General features: G+C 39.0%; 2 protein-coding genes across 2 annotated transcripts in view; one reads left to right on the top strand and one right to left on the bottom strand.

Annotated features, from left to right (window-relative positions):
* Positions 1–17,222, top strand: part of LOC129397826 (serum amyloid P-component-like) — a 73,958-nt gene that overhangs the window by 44,379 nt on the left and 12,357 nt on the right. The window contains exon 3 of the mRNA XM_055112801.1: positions 490–615. Coding sequence (XP_054968776.1) covers positions 490–615 — 126 coding nt within the window. The remainder of the gene's footprint in view (positions 1–489; positions 616–17,222) is intronic.
* On the bottom strand, positions 1,761–5,225 carry LOC100973313 (olfactory receptor 10J5). The gene has a single exon (XM_003820970.5). The coding sequence runs from the start codon at positions 4,235–4,237 to the stop codon at positions 3,308–3,310; it is 930 nt and encodes a 309-aa protein (XP_003821018.1). The 5' UTR covers positions 4,238–5,225; the 3' UTR covers positions 1,761–3,307.

Here is a 17,222-nt window from a genome sequence, read left to right as displayed (position 1 = left end):
TCTTCTCCCAGAAACATTTGCACCCATCAATAAAATGTTTTATTCCACTCATTGTTGGGAGGGATGGAGCCATCGTCTCCTCTAATCCATTATAGGTTACAAGTGATGAATGTAAAAGGATATCAGGTAAAACTAGTTTTTCTCTAAAGAAGTTACAAAATCAACACTGTAAAAATCATTTACAGAAGTTATAAGATCCATAATAGTCTTTTCATAATTTTCCTAAAGATAAATGTTTAAATGTCTTAACTCTTGATTTTATATGTCAAGCTATCAAGCAATTATTTTAAAGATTGTCAAAATAATGGTCCTGCTTATAGCTAAAACATATTAATCCAGTGTGCAATTTTAAGTGACTAACTAATGTAAATATATGATAAATAGTCAGCTGAGTTTATTAGGCAATCCTGCAACGAAGGCAAATAACTTCAAGTATGCACTCAGGATTGTCACCTGTACTCTGTTATTTTCTCTGTTACTTGATTTTAGGTAAAAGGAGTCTATCAGACAAACAGAAAGAATATAACAAGATGTATCTATCAAAAAATACACCTGAGGAAACCCTTGGACAAGACTTTATACTCAATAGATGTTCACACATTCATTTATGCAAAGGTATATTAAGCACTTACTTTTTGCCAGACTAGTATTCAACAGGGCAATGGGCATACAGGTGAATAAAACACCCGCCCAACTAACACTTCTGCATTTTTAAGGTTAGTGTGTCTCTGTCAGACTCTTCTCTTTCCCTTATCATCTTCCCTCATCCTTTGCAGACACCAGTTGACCCAATGCCACAAGAAGTTAATTAAATATCACCTCTCTATGAATGTTTTCTGACCTTCTAAATAGATTCCTTTTCTGAACAACGCCTCTGACCCCAAACAACAATCCTGTGCATGTGCCTTTAGCAAGTTTTTGTACTTCTTGTTATTTTGTCTGCTTTCCCACTGGACTGTGAATTACATGAAACAGAATCTCCGCATTAGTCGTTAATGTAACCCCAGAGATAGTTAATTGCTTGACACATAGTGCTTGAAATAGGTAAATAGATTTAATAAATATGTGATATTATGACTATGTTTCTGGTGAATAAAAGAGCTTAACAAAAAACATATTAAAATAATAAAAGTATTTGAAATGTACAAAGGAAGAAAAATAAAGGAGTATGGATAGAGTGAGACATTGGGGAATAATCATGCACTCAGGATGAGTGCAACAAATAAAGACAACAAAACAATTGAGATAGTGAAAATAATGCCACATTTACTATCAATATAAGCATTTTGCATAGACAATAGGAAGCAGCAACAAAATGACTCACTCTTCCTAATTCATCCTCCAGGAGGGACCTGTGACCACATAAACCTACCCACTCTTATGCTATTGCACTTTGCCTGTAGATGCTGCTTTCTCTAGTGAGTCTAAATCCATGCGAAGTATGTAAAACAACGAACACTAGTGGGGTATTCACTCATCTACAAAGTGTTGGAGGAGCAGGAATTGTATTGAAATACTTAAGGAATACAGGAGGGAATACAGGAAGGGATGGAAGAAGACAGAAAAACTTTCAATAAGACCACACTTGGCCTCTGATATTCCCCCATAACCCATTATTCCTCAACCTCCAAGCTGAGAACCACCCATACCTTCCATATTCTCTAACTAGTGTAAGAACAGCAATGCCTATATAGGCAAAACTGGACCAGGTCAAAGGATCCTTATTTAAGAGGGTGTAAGGATATTGTAGATATCAATAGTCTCTGAAGGAAGAAAGTTGGATCTGGTCTCATATTTCTGTTTGGATTTGAGGGAAGAAATACTTATGCCAGAATTAACTCTCTAAGAATACGATGAAAAGGTCACATTAACACCTATATTAGAAATGTAGTGAATAATTTCAAAAAAGTTCAAAAATCCTCTGACACCCGCCCAGGCACCCCCTAGAAAACTATGAACCTCAGGTTGAGACATCTTTTGGGAAGGACATCAGGCTGGTCAGTAGGGAGACCCTGCTATCAGCTGTGATGTTATCCAACTGGGACAGCCAGTTGGGGATCAAGGGGACTCTGTGCAGAGACCCTTCACCTCCAGTTTGTGACCTCCTCACAAAGGGATCTGTAGAAGACAGAGAAGATCACAGGTCACCTAAAAGACACTTAACCATATTTCTGTGGTTAGGAACAGAAAAATAAAACTCGAGAGTAAGAGATAGGAACTGACTTGAGGATGGAACAACAGTAGATGTCATGAGTGTGTGAAAACAGATGTTTCCATATCTGTGTCTCTTAGAAAGTACCTTCCAGCTCTGTCTCAGAGTAGAGATAAACTCTGGTGGGAAGATTCATAAAACAAAATATTCCCACAATGTTTCCCATTGAGGGTATACAATAATGTAGCATAGTTATGCTTATTTTACAAATAAATATCTGGAGAAATATGAAGCTTGCACAGTTTGCTGAGAGAATGGAAGTTAATGGCATTTATCTTGGACCCTAGAATTAGTACAACCAATATCTAAGACAACAACTTCAATGTCACTGAAGCTACTACATATAAATTAAAAATCTAAAAAGCTACCATAAGTTGAAAAGAGACGAGTCTTCATGAAAAGTGCATCTGGATAAAAATGTAGTTTCAGAGAAAAGCCACCAGTATGTGTTCTTTCTGCTTATCCCCTAGGGAACAGCAGAGATTTCTGCCTTGGTTGCACAGAAGGAAGGAATACACATAGAAATGAACACTTGAGGAGCGAATACAGCTGGATAATAAAAGAAGAGACTTTTTTTTCAAAGCTGTTCATTTTTCAATCCGCAAGAATTAAGATATAATTACAAAATGACTGTCACATGGAATATTATTTGACTCCTGAGAATGAAAGCTTTCTTTTTTATGTAAGCAGAGAGAAATAAAGGTTGGTGTCTCTGCGGCTTATTTCCCTAACACCGCTGCCACCTATGTTCCCACTGTCTCTACTCCACATCCCCTAACCAGACAAGCTCAAAGATTTGACTGTCAGAGAGTTCAGGTAAAATGGGAGCCAAAAAGCTTTCAAAACTGAAATCTTCAAGCACAGAAACAAGTAGTCTTAATCCAGCTTGGAGTGATTCTTGTATCTGGTAACAAAATTCACCAGAGCAGAAATCCTGCTTTCTGCCATGCCTAGAACACTAAACAGACAGGCATTTCTATTCTTTGACAGTATTCTCAACAAATATTATATTTGATGAACTTGTGTATTGTGGCGTGTTTGTGAGTAGACACACTACACTGGGCTAATGGTCTCTTAATGAAATAATCCAATCCATTAAGAAATATTTCTGCCCACAACTCTGCATAGGGCATCCTTTACCTCCTTGTTTCTCAGACTGTAAACAACAGGGTTCAGCAAGGGAGTGATGATGGTGTACATCACTGAGAGAACAAGGTCTTTTTCTATTGAACTTTCTGACTTCAGCTTGAGGTAGGCAATGGAGGCACAGCCACAGTGGACAATAACCACAGTGAGGTGGGAGGCACAGGTGGCAAAGGTCTTCTTCCGGCCCTCAGCTGAGGCAATTTGAAGGATGGAAGAGATGACAAGGACATAGGAGATAAATATCAGGCCTATGGGCACAAAAATCACAAATGAACTTACACCATAATTTATTATCTCATTGATAGTGGTATCAGTGCAAGAAAGTTTCATGACTGGGTAAATGTCACAAAAGAAGTGGTCTACCACTGTGCCACAGAATGGCAAATTGAACATGGCTGTCACATGGAGAACTGCCATAGTCGGACCAATGCCAAAGGACCCACACACCAGCTGGGCACATAGTCCCTTGCTCATGATGACAGTGTATCTCAGGGGTCTGCAGATGGCCACATAGCGGTCATACCCCATTGCAGTAAGCAGGAAGCAATTATTAGTGGCCAAGATAACAAAAAAGAACATTTGTGTAGCACAGCCTGCCAAGGAGATAGGTTGGTTATGAAAAATGAGGCTCAAAAGCATTCGTGGCACAATGACCAGTGTGTACACCGTCTCTGAACTAGCCAGCATGCTTAGGAAGAAATACATGGGAGTGTGGAGATGATGGTCAATGCAGATGATAGTCACAATGATGATGTTAGCAACCAGAGTTAAAATGTAGACAGTTAGGAAAACCACAAAGAGGGTTATCTGATGCTTTCCAAAGCTAGAAAATCCCAAGAAGATGAATTCTGACACTTCTGTGAAGTTCTTTCTCTGCATTCTGCTATATCAGTGTCTGAAAGCAACAAATGGAGTCAACAAGGAGTAAATTCTCAACACTAATTGGACTTTAAAACAAAGAAAAATGATAACTGTACTGAGACTGAATCCAATTTCCTTCTTTTTGATCATGATGCTCATGCAGGGTCCTTGCACATGAAGAGAGAAGCCTACTTGTGGCTCTTTGGGGCTTTATACATATGAACATTGTCACTGTGGAGCAAATTACTTTCTGCGCATGGAGAGGGCTTCTGCATGCCTGCTCACCTCACAGACATTATAGTGATGTTAAGAAGGGAAAAAGACAGCAAGGAGAAAGCCATGCTCTATATTTCAACCAATAATAACATCCACTCTTTAAACCCTCTTAACAAGGAGGACTCCAGTGAAGCCCATGTCAAGAAAACCATAAAGATGAAAGTTTTGCAAAAAAAAAAAAAAAAAAAAAGATATAGCAGTTTGAAATATTTGAAGACGGAAAACTTTGAGACGTGGTCACTGGATTTCATAACAGGGTCACCAAGGAGCTTTTACACAGTGTTTCAGTTGAATTATGAATATAGAAACTTGATTTTGGAGAGGTAATGTGGTCCAAATATGTTATTGTACTCTCAAAACGGAACAACTACAACACAAATTCTGCCATTATCTCTCTACTAAAATTGATCACTCAAGTCCCATCAAAGAAATCTTTTTTTTTTTTTTTTTTTTTTTTTTACTGATTCCAGTAGGCCTTTTGAGTGAAGTCAGGAAGAGAGAGCTGTGACAGAAAACGTTGTGTAGTTGCCACTGTCATTATAAAGGACTGGGACAACTTGAGGTGTAGAAGAGACTCCGGAGTTGAGAGAGAAATCTGCAGCTATCTGTAGCCCAACTGGCTTAACTATTTTTAAAAATATGGTGAACATACAATTTTGAGAAGCAGAGATACTAATCCCTTTTGTCAAAAAGCAAGCATGTATAAACTGTATGGAGAGCATATATCTGATCCTATGGTTCTCTTTAGTGACCATCTTATTGTTCTCCCTTTATTTTCAGAAGTATTAAAACAGGCTTTCTTTCCCACTCTCCATAATTCCCTGCAAGTTGGCTTTGGCATGTTCATGCCCATGAGATTGTTTGCTCAAATGTCACCAAAGAATTCTCCATTGCTAAGGCCACTGGACTTTGTTTTATCTCCTTTTTCTCATCTTTCTCTGTTTAAACACTTCGAACTCCTACCTCATGGAAACATTCTCTGACCTTGGTTTCCATGAAACCACACTGTTTTTCTCTCTTCCCAGCACTCATTTCGTTACCTTCCATGAATCTGCTCATTCTCCCTCTACCATAATTACGTATGCTCTTCTCTGGTACATCCTTAGCCCTTGTGTGTGCGATTTTTATGATGATTGTTCTCAAATCTCTATTTTCATCACCATATCTTTTTCCCAAGTCTCCAGCTTACCTCCCTCTTGGCTTCTCTATTAATGTTTCTTGCAATCATAATAAATTTCATATTTTTGAAAGCAAACTAAACATTAACCTTTCTTATACTGATAAAAAGCTCTCTATTTCAATTTTTCTGTCTTCTTTAATGACCTTGCCATTATACCTGTACATTAATGGGTCAACATTTTGGAGCCATATCTATTTTGACATCACATTCAGTGGGCTTTTTCTTTAAAGTTATGTCTCCTCTCTGTACAATTTCTGAATTCACAATGACCTACTTAAGACTAGGGTACCAAATCTTCTAGCCAGAATAATGAAACATATTCCCATTCTAAAATTTATATGAATATGTGGAAGACCAAGAATGCTAAAACAATTTTAGGAAAGAAGTACAAAGTTAAAGAACTTACACTACTTCATTTGAAGACTATGGTAATCAACATTGTATGGTAGTGATGCAAGTGCAGGCAATAGAAAAAAATGGAGAGTCCAAAAGTAGACCCACATATATAGCCACTGATTTTTGATAAAGTGCTAATGTATCTCAGTGACAGTATTTTCAACAAATGTTGATAGAAAAAATGAATGTCCATATGGGAAAAATAAACCTCAAACCTTATCTCATGTCACACACACACACACACACACACACAAATTCAGAATGAATCATAGATATGTATATAAAAGATAAAGCTATACAAATTCCAGACAAAAATAAGAAATAAAATCTTCAATACCTTGAAATGAGCAAAGATTTCCTAGATATAAAACAAAAAGCAGTGGTCGGAGCCAAGATGGCCGAATAGGAACAGCTCCAGTCTACAGCTCCCAGCATGAGTGATGCAGAAGATGAATGATTTCTGCATTTCCAACTGAGGTACCAGGTTCATCTCATTGGGGATTGTCAGACAGTGGGTGCCGGACAGTGGGTGCAGTGCATTGAGCATGAGCCAAAGCAGGGTGAGGCATCGCCTCACCCAGGAGGTACAAGAGGTCAGGGAATTTCCTTTCCTAGCCAAGGAAAGGGGTGAGAGATGGCACCAGGAAAATCGGGTGACTCCCACCCTAACACTGCGCTTTTCCGATGGTCTTAGCAAATGGCACACCAGGAGATTATATCCTGCACATGGCTCAGAGGGTCCTACACCCATGGAGCCTTGCTCATTGCTAGCACAGCAGTCTGAGATCAAACTGCAAGGTGGCAGCGAGGCTGGGGGAGGGTCACCCACCATTACCGAGGCTTGAGTAGATAAACAAAGCGGCCTGGAAGCTCGAACTGGGTGGAGCCCACCGCATCTCAAGGAGGCCTGCCTGCCTCTGTAGACTCTGCCTCTGGGGGCAGGGCATAGCCAAACAAAAGGCAGCAGAAACCTCTGCAGGCTTAAATGTCCCTGTCTGACAGCTTTGAAGAGAGTAGTGGTTCTCCCAGCATGCAGCTGGAGATCTGAGAATGGACAGACTGCCTCCTCAAGTGGGTCCCTGACCCCTGAGTAGCCTAACTGGGAGGCACCCCCCAGTAGGGGCAAACTGTCACCTCACAGGGCCGGGTACTCCTCTGAGATAAAACTTCCAGAGGAACGATCAGGCAGCAACTTTTGCTGTTCACCAATATTTGCTGTTCTGCAGCCTCCACTGCTGATACCCAGGCAAACAGGGTCTGGAGTGGACCTCTGGAAAACTCCAACAGACCTGCAGCTGAGGGTCCTGACTGTTAGAAGAAAAACTAACAAACAGAAAAGACACCCACACCAAAACCCCATCTGTACATCACCATCATAAAAGACCAAAGGTAGATAAAACCACAAAGATGGGGAAAAAACAGAGTAGAAAAACTGAAAATTCTAAAAATCAGAGCACCTCTTCTCCTCCAAAGGAATGCAGCTCCTCACCAGCAACGGAACAAAGCTGGACAGAGAATGACTTTGACGAGTTGAGAGAAGAAGGCTTCAGATGATCAAACTTCTCCGAGCTAAAGGAGGAAGTTCAAACCAATGGCAAAGAAGTTAAAAACCTTGAAAAAAGATTAGATGAATGGCTAACTAGAATAACCAATGCAGAGAAGTCCTTAAAGGACCTGATGGACCTGAAAACCATGGCATTAGAACTACGTGATGAATGCACAAGCCTCAGTAGCCGATTCGATCAACTGGAAGAAAGGTTATCAGTGATGGAAGATCAAATGAATGAAACGAAGCGAGAAGAGAAGTTTAGAGAAAAAAGAATAAAAAGAAATGAACAAACCCTCCAAGAAACGTGGGACTATGTGAAAAGACCAAATCTACGTATGATTGGTGTACCTGAAAGTGACGGGGAGAATGGAATCAAGTTCAAAAACACTCTGCAGGATATTATCCAGGAGAACTTCCCCAATCTAGCAAGGCAGGCCAACATTCAAATTCAGGAAATACAGAGAACACCATAAAGATACTCCTCGAGAAGAGCAACTCCAAGACAAATAATAGTCAGATACACCAAAGTTGAAATGAAGGAAAAAATGTTAAGGGCAGCCAGAGAGAAAGGTCAGGTTACCCATAAAGGGAAGTCCATCAGACTAACAGCTGATCTCTCAGCAGAAACTCTACAAGCCAGAAGGGAGTGGGAGCCAATATTCAACATTCTTAAAAAAAGAATTTTCAACCCAGAATTTCATATCCAGCCAAACTAAGCTTCATAAGTGAAGGAGAAAAAGAATACTTTACAGACAAGCAAATGCTGAGAGATTTTGTCACCACCAGGCCTGCCCAAAAAGAGCTCCTGAAGGAAGCACTAAACATGGAAAGGAACAACCAGTACCAGCCACTGCAAAAACATGCCAAATTGTAAAGACGATCGAGGCTAGGAAGAAACTGCATCAACTACCCATGAGCAAGGAATGTTCTTCCATTTGTTTGTATCCTCTTTTATTTCCTTGAGCAGTGGTTTGTAGTTCTCCTTGAAGAGGTGCTTCACATCCCTTGTAAGTTGGATTCCTAGGTATTTTATTCTCTTTGAAGCAATTGTGAATGGGAGTTCACTCATGATTTGGCTCTCTGTTTGTCTGTTGTTGGTGTATAAGAATGCTTGTGATTTTTGTACATTGATTTTGTATCCTGAGACTTTGCTGAAGTTGCTTATCAGCTTAAGGAGATTTTGGGCTGAGACGATGGGGTTTTCTAGATAAACAATCATGTCGTCTGCAAACAGGGACAATTTGACTTCCTTTTTTCCTAATTGAATACCCTTTATTTCCTTCTCCTGCCTGATTGCCCTGGCCAGAACTTCCAACACTATGTTGAATAGGAGCGGTGAGAGAGGACATCCCTGTCTTGTGCCAGTTTTCAAAGGGAATGCTTCCAGTTTTTGCCCATTCAGTATGATATTGGCTGTGGGTTTGTCATAGATAGCTCTTATTATTTTGAAATATGTCCCATCAATACCTAATTTATTGAGAGTTTTTAGCATGAAGGGTTGTTGAATTTTGTCAAAGGCTTTTTCTGCATCTATTGAGATAATCATGTGGTTTTTGTCTTTGGCTCTGCCTTGCTCATGGGTAGGAAGAATCAATATCGTGAAAATGGCCATACTGCCCAAGGTAATTTACAGATTCAATGCCATCCCCATCAAGCTACCAATGACTTTCTTCACAGAATTGGAAAAAACTACTTTAAAGTTCATATGGAACCAAAAGAGAGCCCGCATCGCCAAGTCAATCCTAAGCCAAAAGAACAAAGCTGGAGGCATCACACTACCTGACTTCAAACTATACTACAAGGCTACCGTAACCAAAACAGCATGGTACTGGTACCAAAACAGAAATATAGATCAATGGAACAGAACAGAGCCCTCAGAAATAACGCCGCTTACCTACAACTATCTGATCTTTGACAAACCTGAGAAAAACAAGCAATGGGGAAAGGATTCCCTATTTAATAAATGGTGCTGGGAAAACTGGCTAGCCATATGTAGAAAGCTGAAACTGGATCCCTTCCTTACACCTTATACAAAAATCAATTCAAGATGGATTAAAGATTTAAACGTTAGACCTAAAACCATAAAAACCCTAGAAGAAAACCTAGGCATTACCATTCAGGACATAGGCATGGGCAAGGACTTCATGTCCAAAACACCAAAAGCAATGGCAACAAAAGCCAAGATTGACAAATGGGATCTAATTAAACTAAAGAGCTTCTGCACAGCAAAAGAAACTACCATCAGAGTGAATAGGCAACCTACAACATGGGAGAAAATTTTCGCAACCTACTCATCTGACAAAGGGCTAATATCCAGAATCTACAGTGAACTCAAACAAATTTACAAGAAAAAAACAAACAACCCCATCAAAAAGTGGGTGAAGGACATGAACAGGCACTTCTCAAAAGAAGACATTTATGCAGCCAAAAAACACATGAAAAAATGCTCATCATCACTGGCCATCAGAGAAATGCAAATCAAAACCACTATGAGATATCATCTCACACCAGTTAGAATGGCAATCATTAAAAAGTCAGGAAACGACAGGTGCTGGAGAGGATGTGGAGAAATAGGAACACTTTTACACTGTTGGTGGGACTGTAAACTAGTTCAACCATTGTGGAAGTCAGTGTGGCGATTCCTCAGGGATCTAGAACTAGAAATACCATTTGACCCAGCCATCCCATTACTGGGTATATACCCAAATGACTATAAATCATGCTGCTATAAAGACACATGCACACGTATGTTTATTGTGGCATTATTCACAATAGCAAAGACTTGGAACCAACCCAAATGTCCAACAATGATAGACTGGATTAAGAAAATGTGGCACATATACACCATGGAATACTATGCAGCCATAAAAAATGATGAGTTCATATCCTTTGTAGGGACATGGATGAAATTGGAAACCATCATTCTCAGTAAACTATCGCAAGAACAAAAAACCAAACACCGCATATTCTCACTCATAGGTGGGAATTGAACAATGAGAACACATGGACACAGGAAGGGGAATATCATACTCTGGGGACTGTTGTGGGTTGGGGGGAGGGGGGAGGGATAGCATTGGGAGATATACCTAATGCTAGATGACGAGTTAGTGGGTGCAGCGCACCAGCATGGCACATGTATACATATGTAACTAACCTGCACAATGTGCACATGTACCCTAAAACTTAAAGTATAATAAAAAAAAAAATGGTGAAATCCAAAAAAAAAAAAAAAAGAAACTGCATCAACTAAAGAGCAAAATAGCCAGCTAACATCATAATGACAGGATCAAATTCACACATAGTGATATTAACTTTAAATGTAAATGGGCTAAATGCTCCAATTAAAAGACACAGACTGGCAAATTGGATAAAGAGTCAAGACCCATCAGTGTGCTGTATTCAGGAAACCCATCTCACATGCAGAGACACACATAGGCTCATAATAAAGGGATGGAGGAAGATCTACCAAGCAAATGGAAAACAAAAAAAGGCAGGGGTTGCAATCCTAGTCTCTGATAAAACAGACTTTAAACTAACAAAGATCAAAAGAGACAAAGAAGGCCATTGCATAATGGTAAAGGGATCAATTCAACAAGAAGAGCTAATTATCCTAAATATATATGCACCCTATACAGGAGCACCCAGATTCATAAAGCAAGTCCTGAGTGACCTACAGAGACTCAGACTCCCACACAATAATAATGGGAGACTTTAACACCCCACTGTCAACATTAGACAGATCAACGAGACAGAAAGTTAACAAGGATACCCAGGAATTGAACTCAGCTCTGCACCAAGCGAACCTAATAGACATCTACAGAACTCTCCACCCCAAATCAACAGAATATACATTCTTTTCAGCACCACACCACACCTATTCCAAAATTGACCACATAGTTGGAAGTAAAGCACCCCTCAGCAAATGTAAAAGAACAGAAATTATAACAAACTGTCTCTCAGACCGCAGTGCAATCAAACTACAACTCAGGATTAAGAAACTCACTCAAAACCACTCAACTACATGGAAACTGAATACCCTGCTCCTGAATGACTACTGGGTACACAATGAAATGAAGCTGGAAATAAAGATGTTCTTTGAAATCAACGAGAACAAAGACACACATACCAGAATCTCTGGGACACATTCAAAGCGGTGTGTAGAGGGAAATTTATAGCACTAAATGCCCACAAGAGAAAGCAGGAAAGATTTAAAATTGACACCCTAACATCACAATTAAAAGAACTAGAAAAGCAAGAGCAAACACATTCAAAAGCTAGCAGAAGGCAAGAAATAACTAGGATCAGACCAGAATTGAAGGAAATAGAGACACAAAAAAGCCTTCAAAAAATCAACGAATCCAGGAGCTGGTTTTTTGAAAAGATCAACAAAATTGATTGACTGCTAGAAAGACTAATAAAGAAGAAAAGAGAGCAGAATCAAATAGACGCCATAAAAAATGATCAAGGGGATATCACCACCAATCCCACAGAAATACAAACTACCATCAGAGAATACTATAAAAACATCTACGCAAATAAACTAGAAAATCTGGAATAAATGGATACATTCCTTGACACATACACCCTCCCAAGACTAAACCAGGAAGAAGTTGAATCTCTGAATAGACCAATAACAGGCTCTGAAATTGAGGCAATAATTAGTAGCTTACCAACCAAAAAAAGTCCAGGACCAGATGGATTCACAGCCAAATTCTACCAGAGGCACAAGGAGGAGCTGGTACCATTCCTTCTGAAACTATTCCAATCAATAGAAAAAGAGGGAATCCTCCCTAACTCATTTCATGAGGCCAGCATCATCCTGATACCAAAGCCTGGCAGAGACACACACAAAAAAGAGAATTTTAGACCAATATCCCTGATGAACATCAATGCAAAAATCCTCAAAAAAATACTGGCAAACTGAATCCAGCAGCACATCAAAAAGCTTATCCACTATGATCAAGTGGGCTTCATCCCTGGGATGCAAGGCTGGTTCAACATACGAAAATCAATAAATGTAATCCAGCATATAAACAGAACCAATGACAAAAACCACATGATTACCTCAATAGATGCAGAAAAGGCCTTTGACAAAATTCAACAACCTTCATGCTAAAAACTCTCAATAAGGTATTGATGGGACAAATCTCAAAATAATAAGAGCTATCTATGACAAACCCACAGCCAATATCATACCAAATGGGCAAAAACTGGAAGCATTCCCTTTGAAAACTGGCACAAGACAGGGATGCCCTCTCTCACCCCTCCTATTCAACATAGTGTTGGGAGTTCTGGCCAAGGCAATCAAGCAGGAGAAGGAAATTAAGAGTATTCAATTAGGAAAAGAGGAAGTCAAATTGTCCCTGTTTGCAGATAACATTGTCATATATCTAGAAAACCCCATTGTCTCTGCCCAAAATATGCTTAAGCTGATAGGCAACTTCAGCAAAGTCTCAGGATACAAAACCCATGTGCAAAAATCACAAGCATTCTTATACACCAATAACAGACAAACAGAGAGCCAAATCATGAGTGACTCCCATTCACAATTGCTTCAAAGAGAATAAAATACATAGGAATCCAACTTACAAGGGACGTGAAGGACCTCTTCAAGTAGAACTACAAACCACTGCTCAACGAAATAAAAGAGGATACAAACAAATGGAAGAATATTCCATGCTCATGGGTAGGAAGAATCAATATCATGAAAATGGCCATACTGCCCAAGGTAATTTATAGATTCAATGCCATACCCATCAAGCTACCAATGACTTTCTTCACAGAATTGGAAAAAACTACTTTAAAGTTCATATGGAACCAAAAAAAGAGCTCGCCAAGTCAATCCTAAGCCAAAAGAACAAAGCTGGAGGCATCACGCTACCTGACTTCAACTATACTACAAGGCTACAATAACCAAAACAGCATGGTACTGGTACCAAAACAGAGATATAGATCAATGGAACAGAACAGAGCCCTCAGAAATAATGCCGCATGTCTACAACTATCTGATCTTTGACAAACCTGAGAAAAATAAGCAATGGGGAAAGGATTCCCTATTTAATAAATGGTGCCGGGGAAACTGGCTAGCCATATGTAGAAAACTGAAACTGGGTCCCTTCCTTACACCTTATTCCAAAATTTATTCAAGATAGATTAAAGACTTAAATGTTAGACCTAAAACCATAAAAACCCTAGAAGAAAACCTAGGCTTTACCATTCAGGACATAGGCATGGGCAAGGACTTCATGACTAAAACACCAAAAGCAATGGCAACAAAAGCCAAAATTGACAAATGGGGTCTAATTAAACTAAAGAGCTTCTGCACAGCAAAAGAAACTACCATCAGAGTGAACAGGCAACCTACAAAATGGGAGAAAATTTTTGCAATCTACTCATCTGACAAAGGGCTAATATCCAGAATCGACAATGAACTCAAACAAATTTACAAGAAAAAAACAAACAACCCCATCAATAAGTGGGCAAAGGATATGAACAGACACTTCTCAAAAGAAGACATTTATGCAACCAACAGACACATGAAAAAATGCTCATCATCATTGGTCATCAGAGAAATGCAAATCAAAACCAAAATGAGATACCATCTCACGCCAATTAGAATGGCGATCATTAAAAAGTCAGGAAACAACAGGTGCTGGAGAGGATGTGGAGAAATAAGAACACTTTTACACTGTTGGTGGGACTGTAAACTAGTTCAACCATTGTGGAAGTCAGTGTGGCGATTCCTCAGGGATCCAGAACTAGAAATATCATTTGACTCAGCCATCCCATTACTGAGTATATACCCAAAGAATTATAAATCATGCTGCTATAAAGACACATGCACACGTATGTTTATTGCGGCACTATTCACAATAGCAAACACTTGGCACCAACCCAAATGTCCAACAATGATAGACTGGATTAAGAAAATGTGGCACATATATACCATGGAGTACTATGCAGCCATAAAAAATGATGAGTTCATGTCCTTTGTAGGGACATGGATGAAGTTGGAAACCATCATTCTCAGCAAACTACCGCAAGGACAAAAAACCAAACACCGCATGTTCTCACTCATAGGTGGGAATTGAACAATGAGAACGCATGGACACAGAAAGGGGAACATCACACACCAGAGCCTGTTGTGGGGTGCAGGTAGGGGTGAGGGATAGCATTTGGAGATGTACCTAATGTTAAACAATGAGTTAATGGGTGCAGCACACCAATATGGCACATGTATACATATGTAACAAACCTTCACGCTGTGCACATGTACCCTAAAACTTAAAGTATAATAAAAAAAAGCATAACCCATAAAAGAACAAAATCACAAATCAAAAGCTTCTAACCTTCAAACAACATCGTTAGAAAAATTAAAAGGCTTGGGCAGGTGCAGTGGCTCATACCTGTAATCCCAGCTCTTTGGGAGGCTGAGACAATCTAACTACTTGAGGCCATGAGTTTGACACCAGCCTGGGTAACATGGCAAAACCTCATCTCTATTAAAAATACAAAAATTAGCTCATCTGGTGGCACACACCTGTAATCCCAGCTACTCAGGAGGCTGAGGCATGAGAATCACTTGAACCTGGGAGGTGGAGGTTGCAGTGAGCCAAGATTGTGCCACTGCACTCCAGCCTGGGTGACAAAGTGAGACCATATCAAAAAGAAAAAAAGAAAAAAAAGAAAGAAAAGATAAATGAAAAGGAAAACCGCAAGTAGGAGTAAATATTTACAATACATATGTCTAAAATTGTAACTAGCATATATAAAGAATTCTTATAATTCAATAATAAGACACATTTTTCATGGACAAAATATTTGAAGAGACATTTCACAAAAATAAGATATAGAAATGGTCAGTAAGCACAGGAAAGAATGCTCAACATCATTAGCCATTAAAAACTTGTAAAATAAAACCACAATGAGATACCACTGCATGCCCATTTGAATGGCTGACATTTAAAAGCCTAACAACAAAGAATTTTGGCAAGTAAGTAAAGAAGTTGAAGCTTAAACATTGCTGGTGGAAATGTAAAATAGAATCATCAAGTTGGAGAACAATTTGGCAGTTTTTTATAAAGTTAAATATGTACTTACTCCATGACTCAGTAATTTTTTCTACATGTTGACACAATAGGAATGAAAACATGTGTCCACATAGAGACAGGTATGTGTAAATGGCCCTCTCAGCTTTCTTCCTGAATGTCAAAAAACTGCAAATAACCCAATTGTCCAAGAAATAATGCATCCATATAATGAAACACTGCTCAGCAATAAGAGGAACAAATTTCTAATACTAACAGCAATATGGCTGAATCTTTAAAACAGTATGTTGAATCAAGTCAGAAACAAAAGAGTTAATACTGTATGATTCTATTTATATGATACTCTAGAAATACAAATCTAATTTATACTGACAAAAAAAGTGGTTGCCAGAATTGCTGGGGAATTGCCAAAAAAGAACACAAGGGAACTTACTGGGGTAAAAAAAAATGTTATTGATTGTGAAGGTGATAATAGAGGTGCATAAATTTGTCAAAACTCACAAAAATGTATACCAAAAAAATGGTAAACTTTGTTACGTTATATTTTAATTGTATTGCATTGTATTATATTATGTCATGTAATATTATATTGTATCATACTGCATTATACTTCATCAAAGTTAATTCATTTGAGCATGAATAAGATTTTATCCCTAGGAATCTGTTGCTATTAGACTTACCATCCTTTAGGTGGGCTTATTATGATGGAAGAAACATTGGAATTGACTGGGACTTGGGAAATCTGGAACCTGATCTGGAGTCTGTCAATGTCAAAACATGTGGTCTGGGGCAAATATGTCTCCATGGCCTCAAATGCAAAATAAGAAGCTTAAACAAGATTGTCTCTAAGTTCTAATATACTAATCATATATCACTTATCTGGTCTGGTAAGCACACCTCTGCTGGGCTGATAAGGCCCTGCACTATCAGACTATTCTTACACAGCCAATCTGCCATCTTCACTATCTCCTCCACTGCAAAAAAAAAAAAAAAAAGCCAACCTTCCCAGGGTCTAGGAACATTCCAATACCCCTTGTCAAAGCTGTGCCTGTGTTCATATTTTTCTTCTTGCCTGGGCTGACCTCCACTCCCTGTTGCCCACCCAGATTCCAAGTCCTCTGTGCTTGGAAGCACATCCTCATCACTCTCAGTACTTTCTTAACATAAAACCCCCAAATGAAATTATATTCTTATTCTTCGCTTAAATACAGAATTTTTAAACCACCAAATTAGATCTATTTTTAATGTTTAAAAATTGTTTCTTAGGAGTATTTCAAGACTCAGCTCATTGCCTAGCATCTTCATGAAATCATCTCACAACAACCCTGCTTCTCACTTCTCTTTCTTTCATAAAGCCTATACCCAAGCTGGAGGCAGCTTGCACCAGCTCACCAGAGAAGATTGCTAACATTCTTTCTCAGCTCCATATTCTGTAGTATCATCTGGGTAGATTAAGATCTGCTGTAGAGAAATAGTGTTAACTGAGAAATGGACAATCAGTATCAGGACTATTTTTTTTCCTGGAGAGCTGATTGTTAAACATCTACCAACACA

This window comes from Pan paniscus, chromosome 1, assembly GCF_029289425.2.
Source record: "Pan paniscus chromosome 1, NHGRI_mPanPan1-v2.0_pri, whole genome shotgun sequence".
Lineage (NCBI taxonomy): Eukaryota > Metazoa > Chordata > Mammalia > Primates > Hominidae > Pan > Pan paniscus.
Note: the sequence above shows the minus strand (reverse complement) of the source record. Positions and strands in the feature narration are given on the sequence as shown.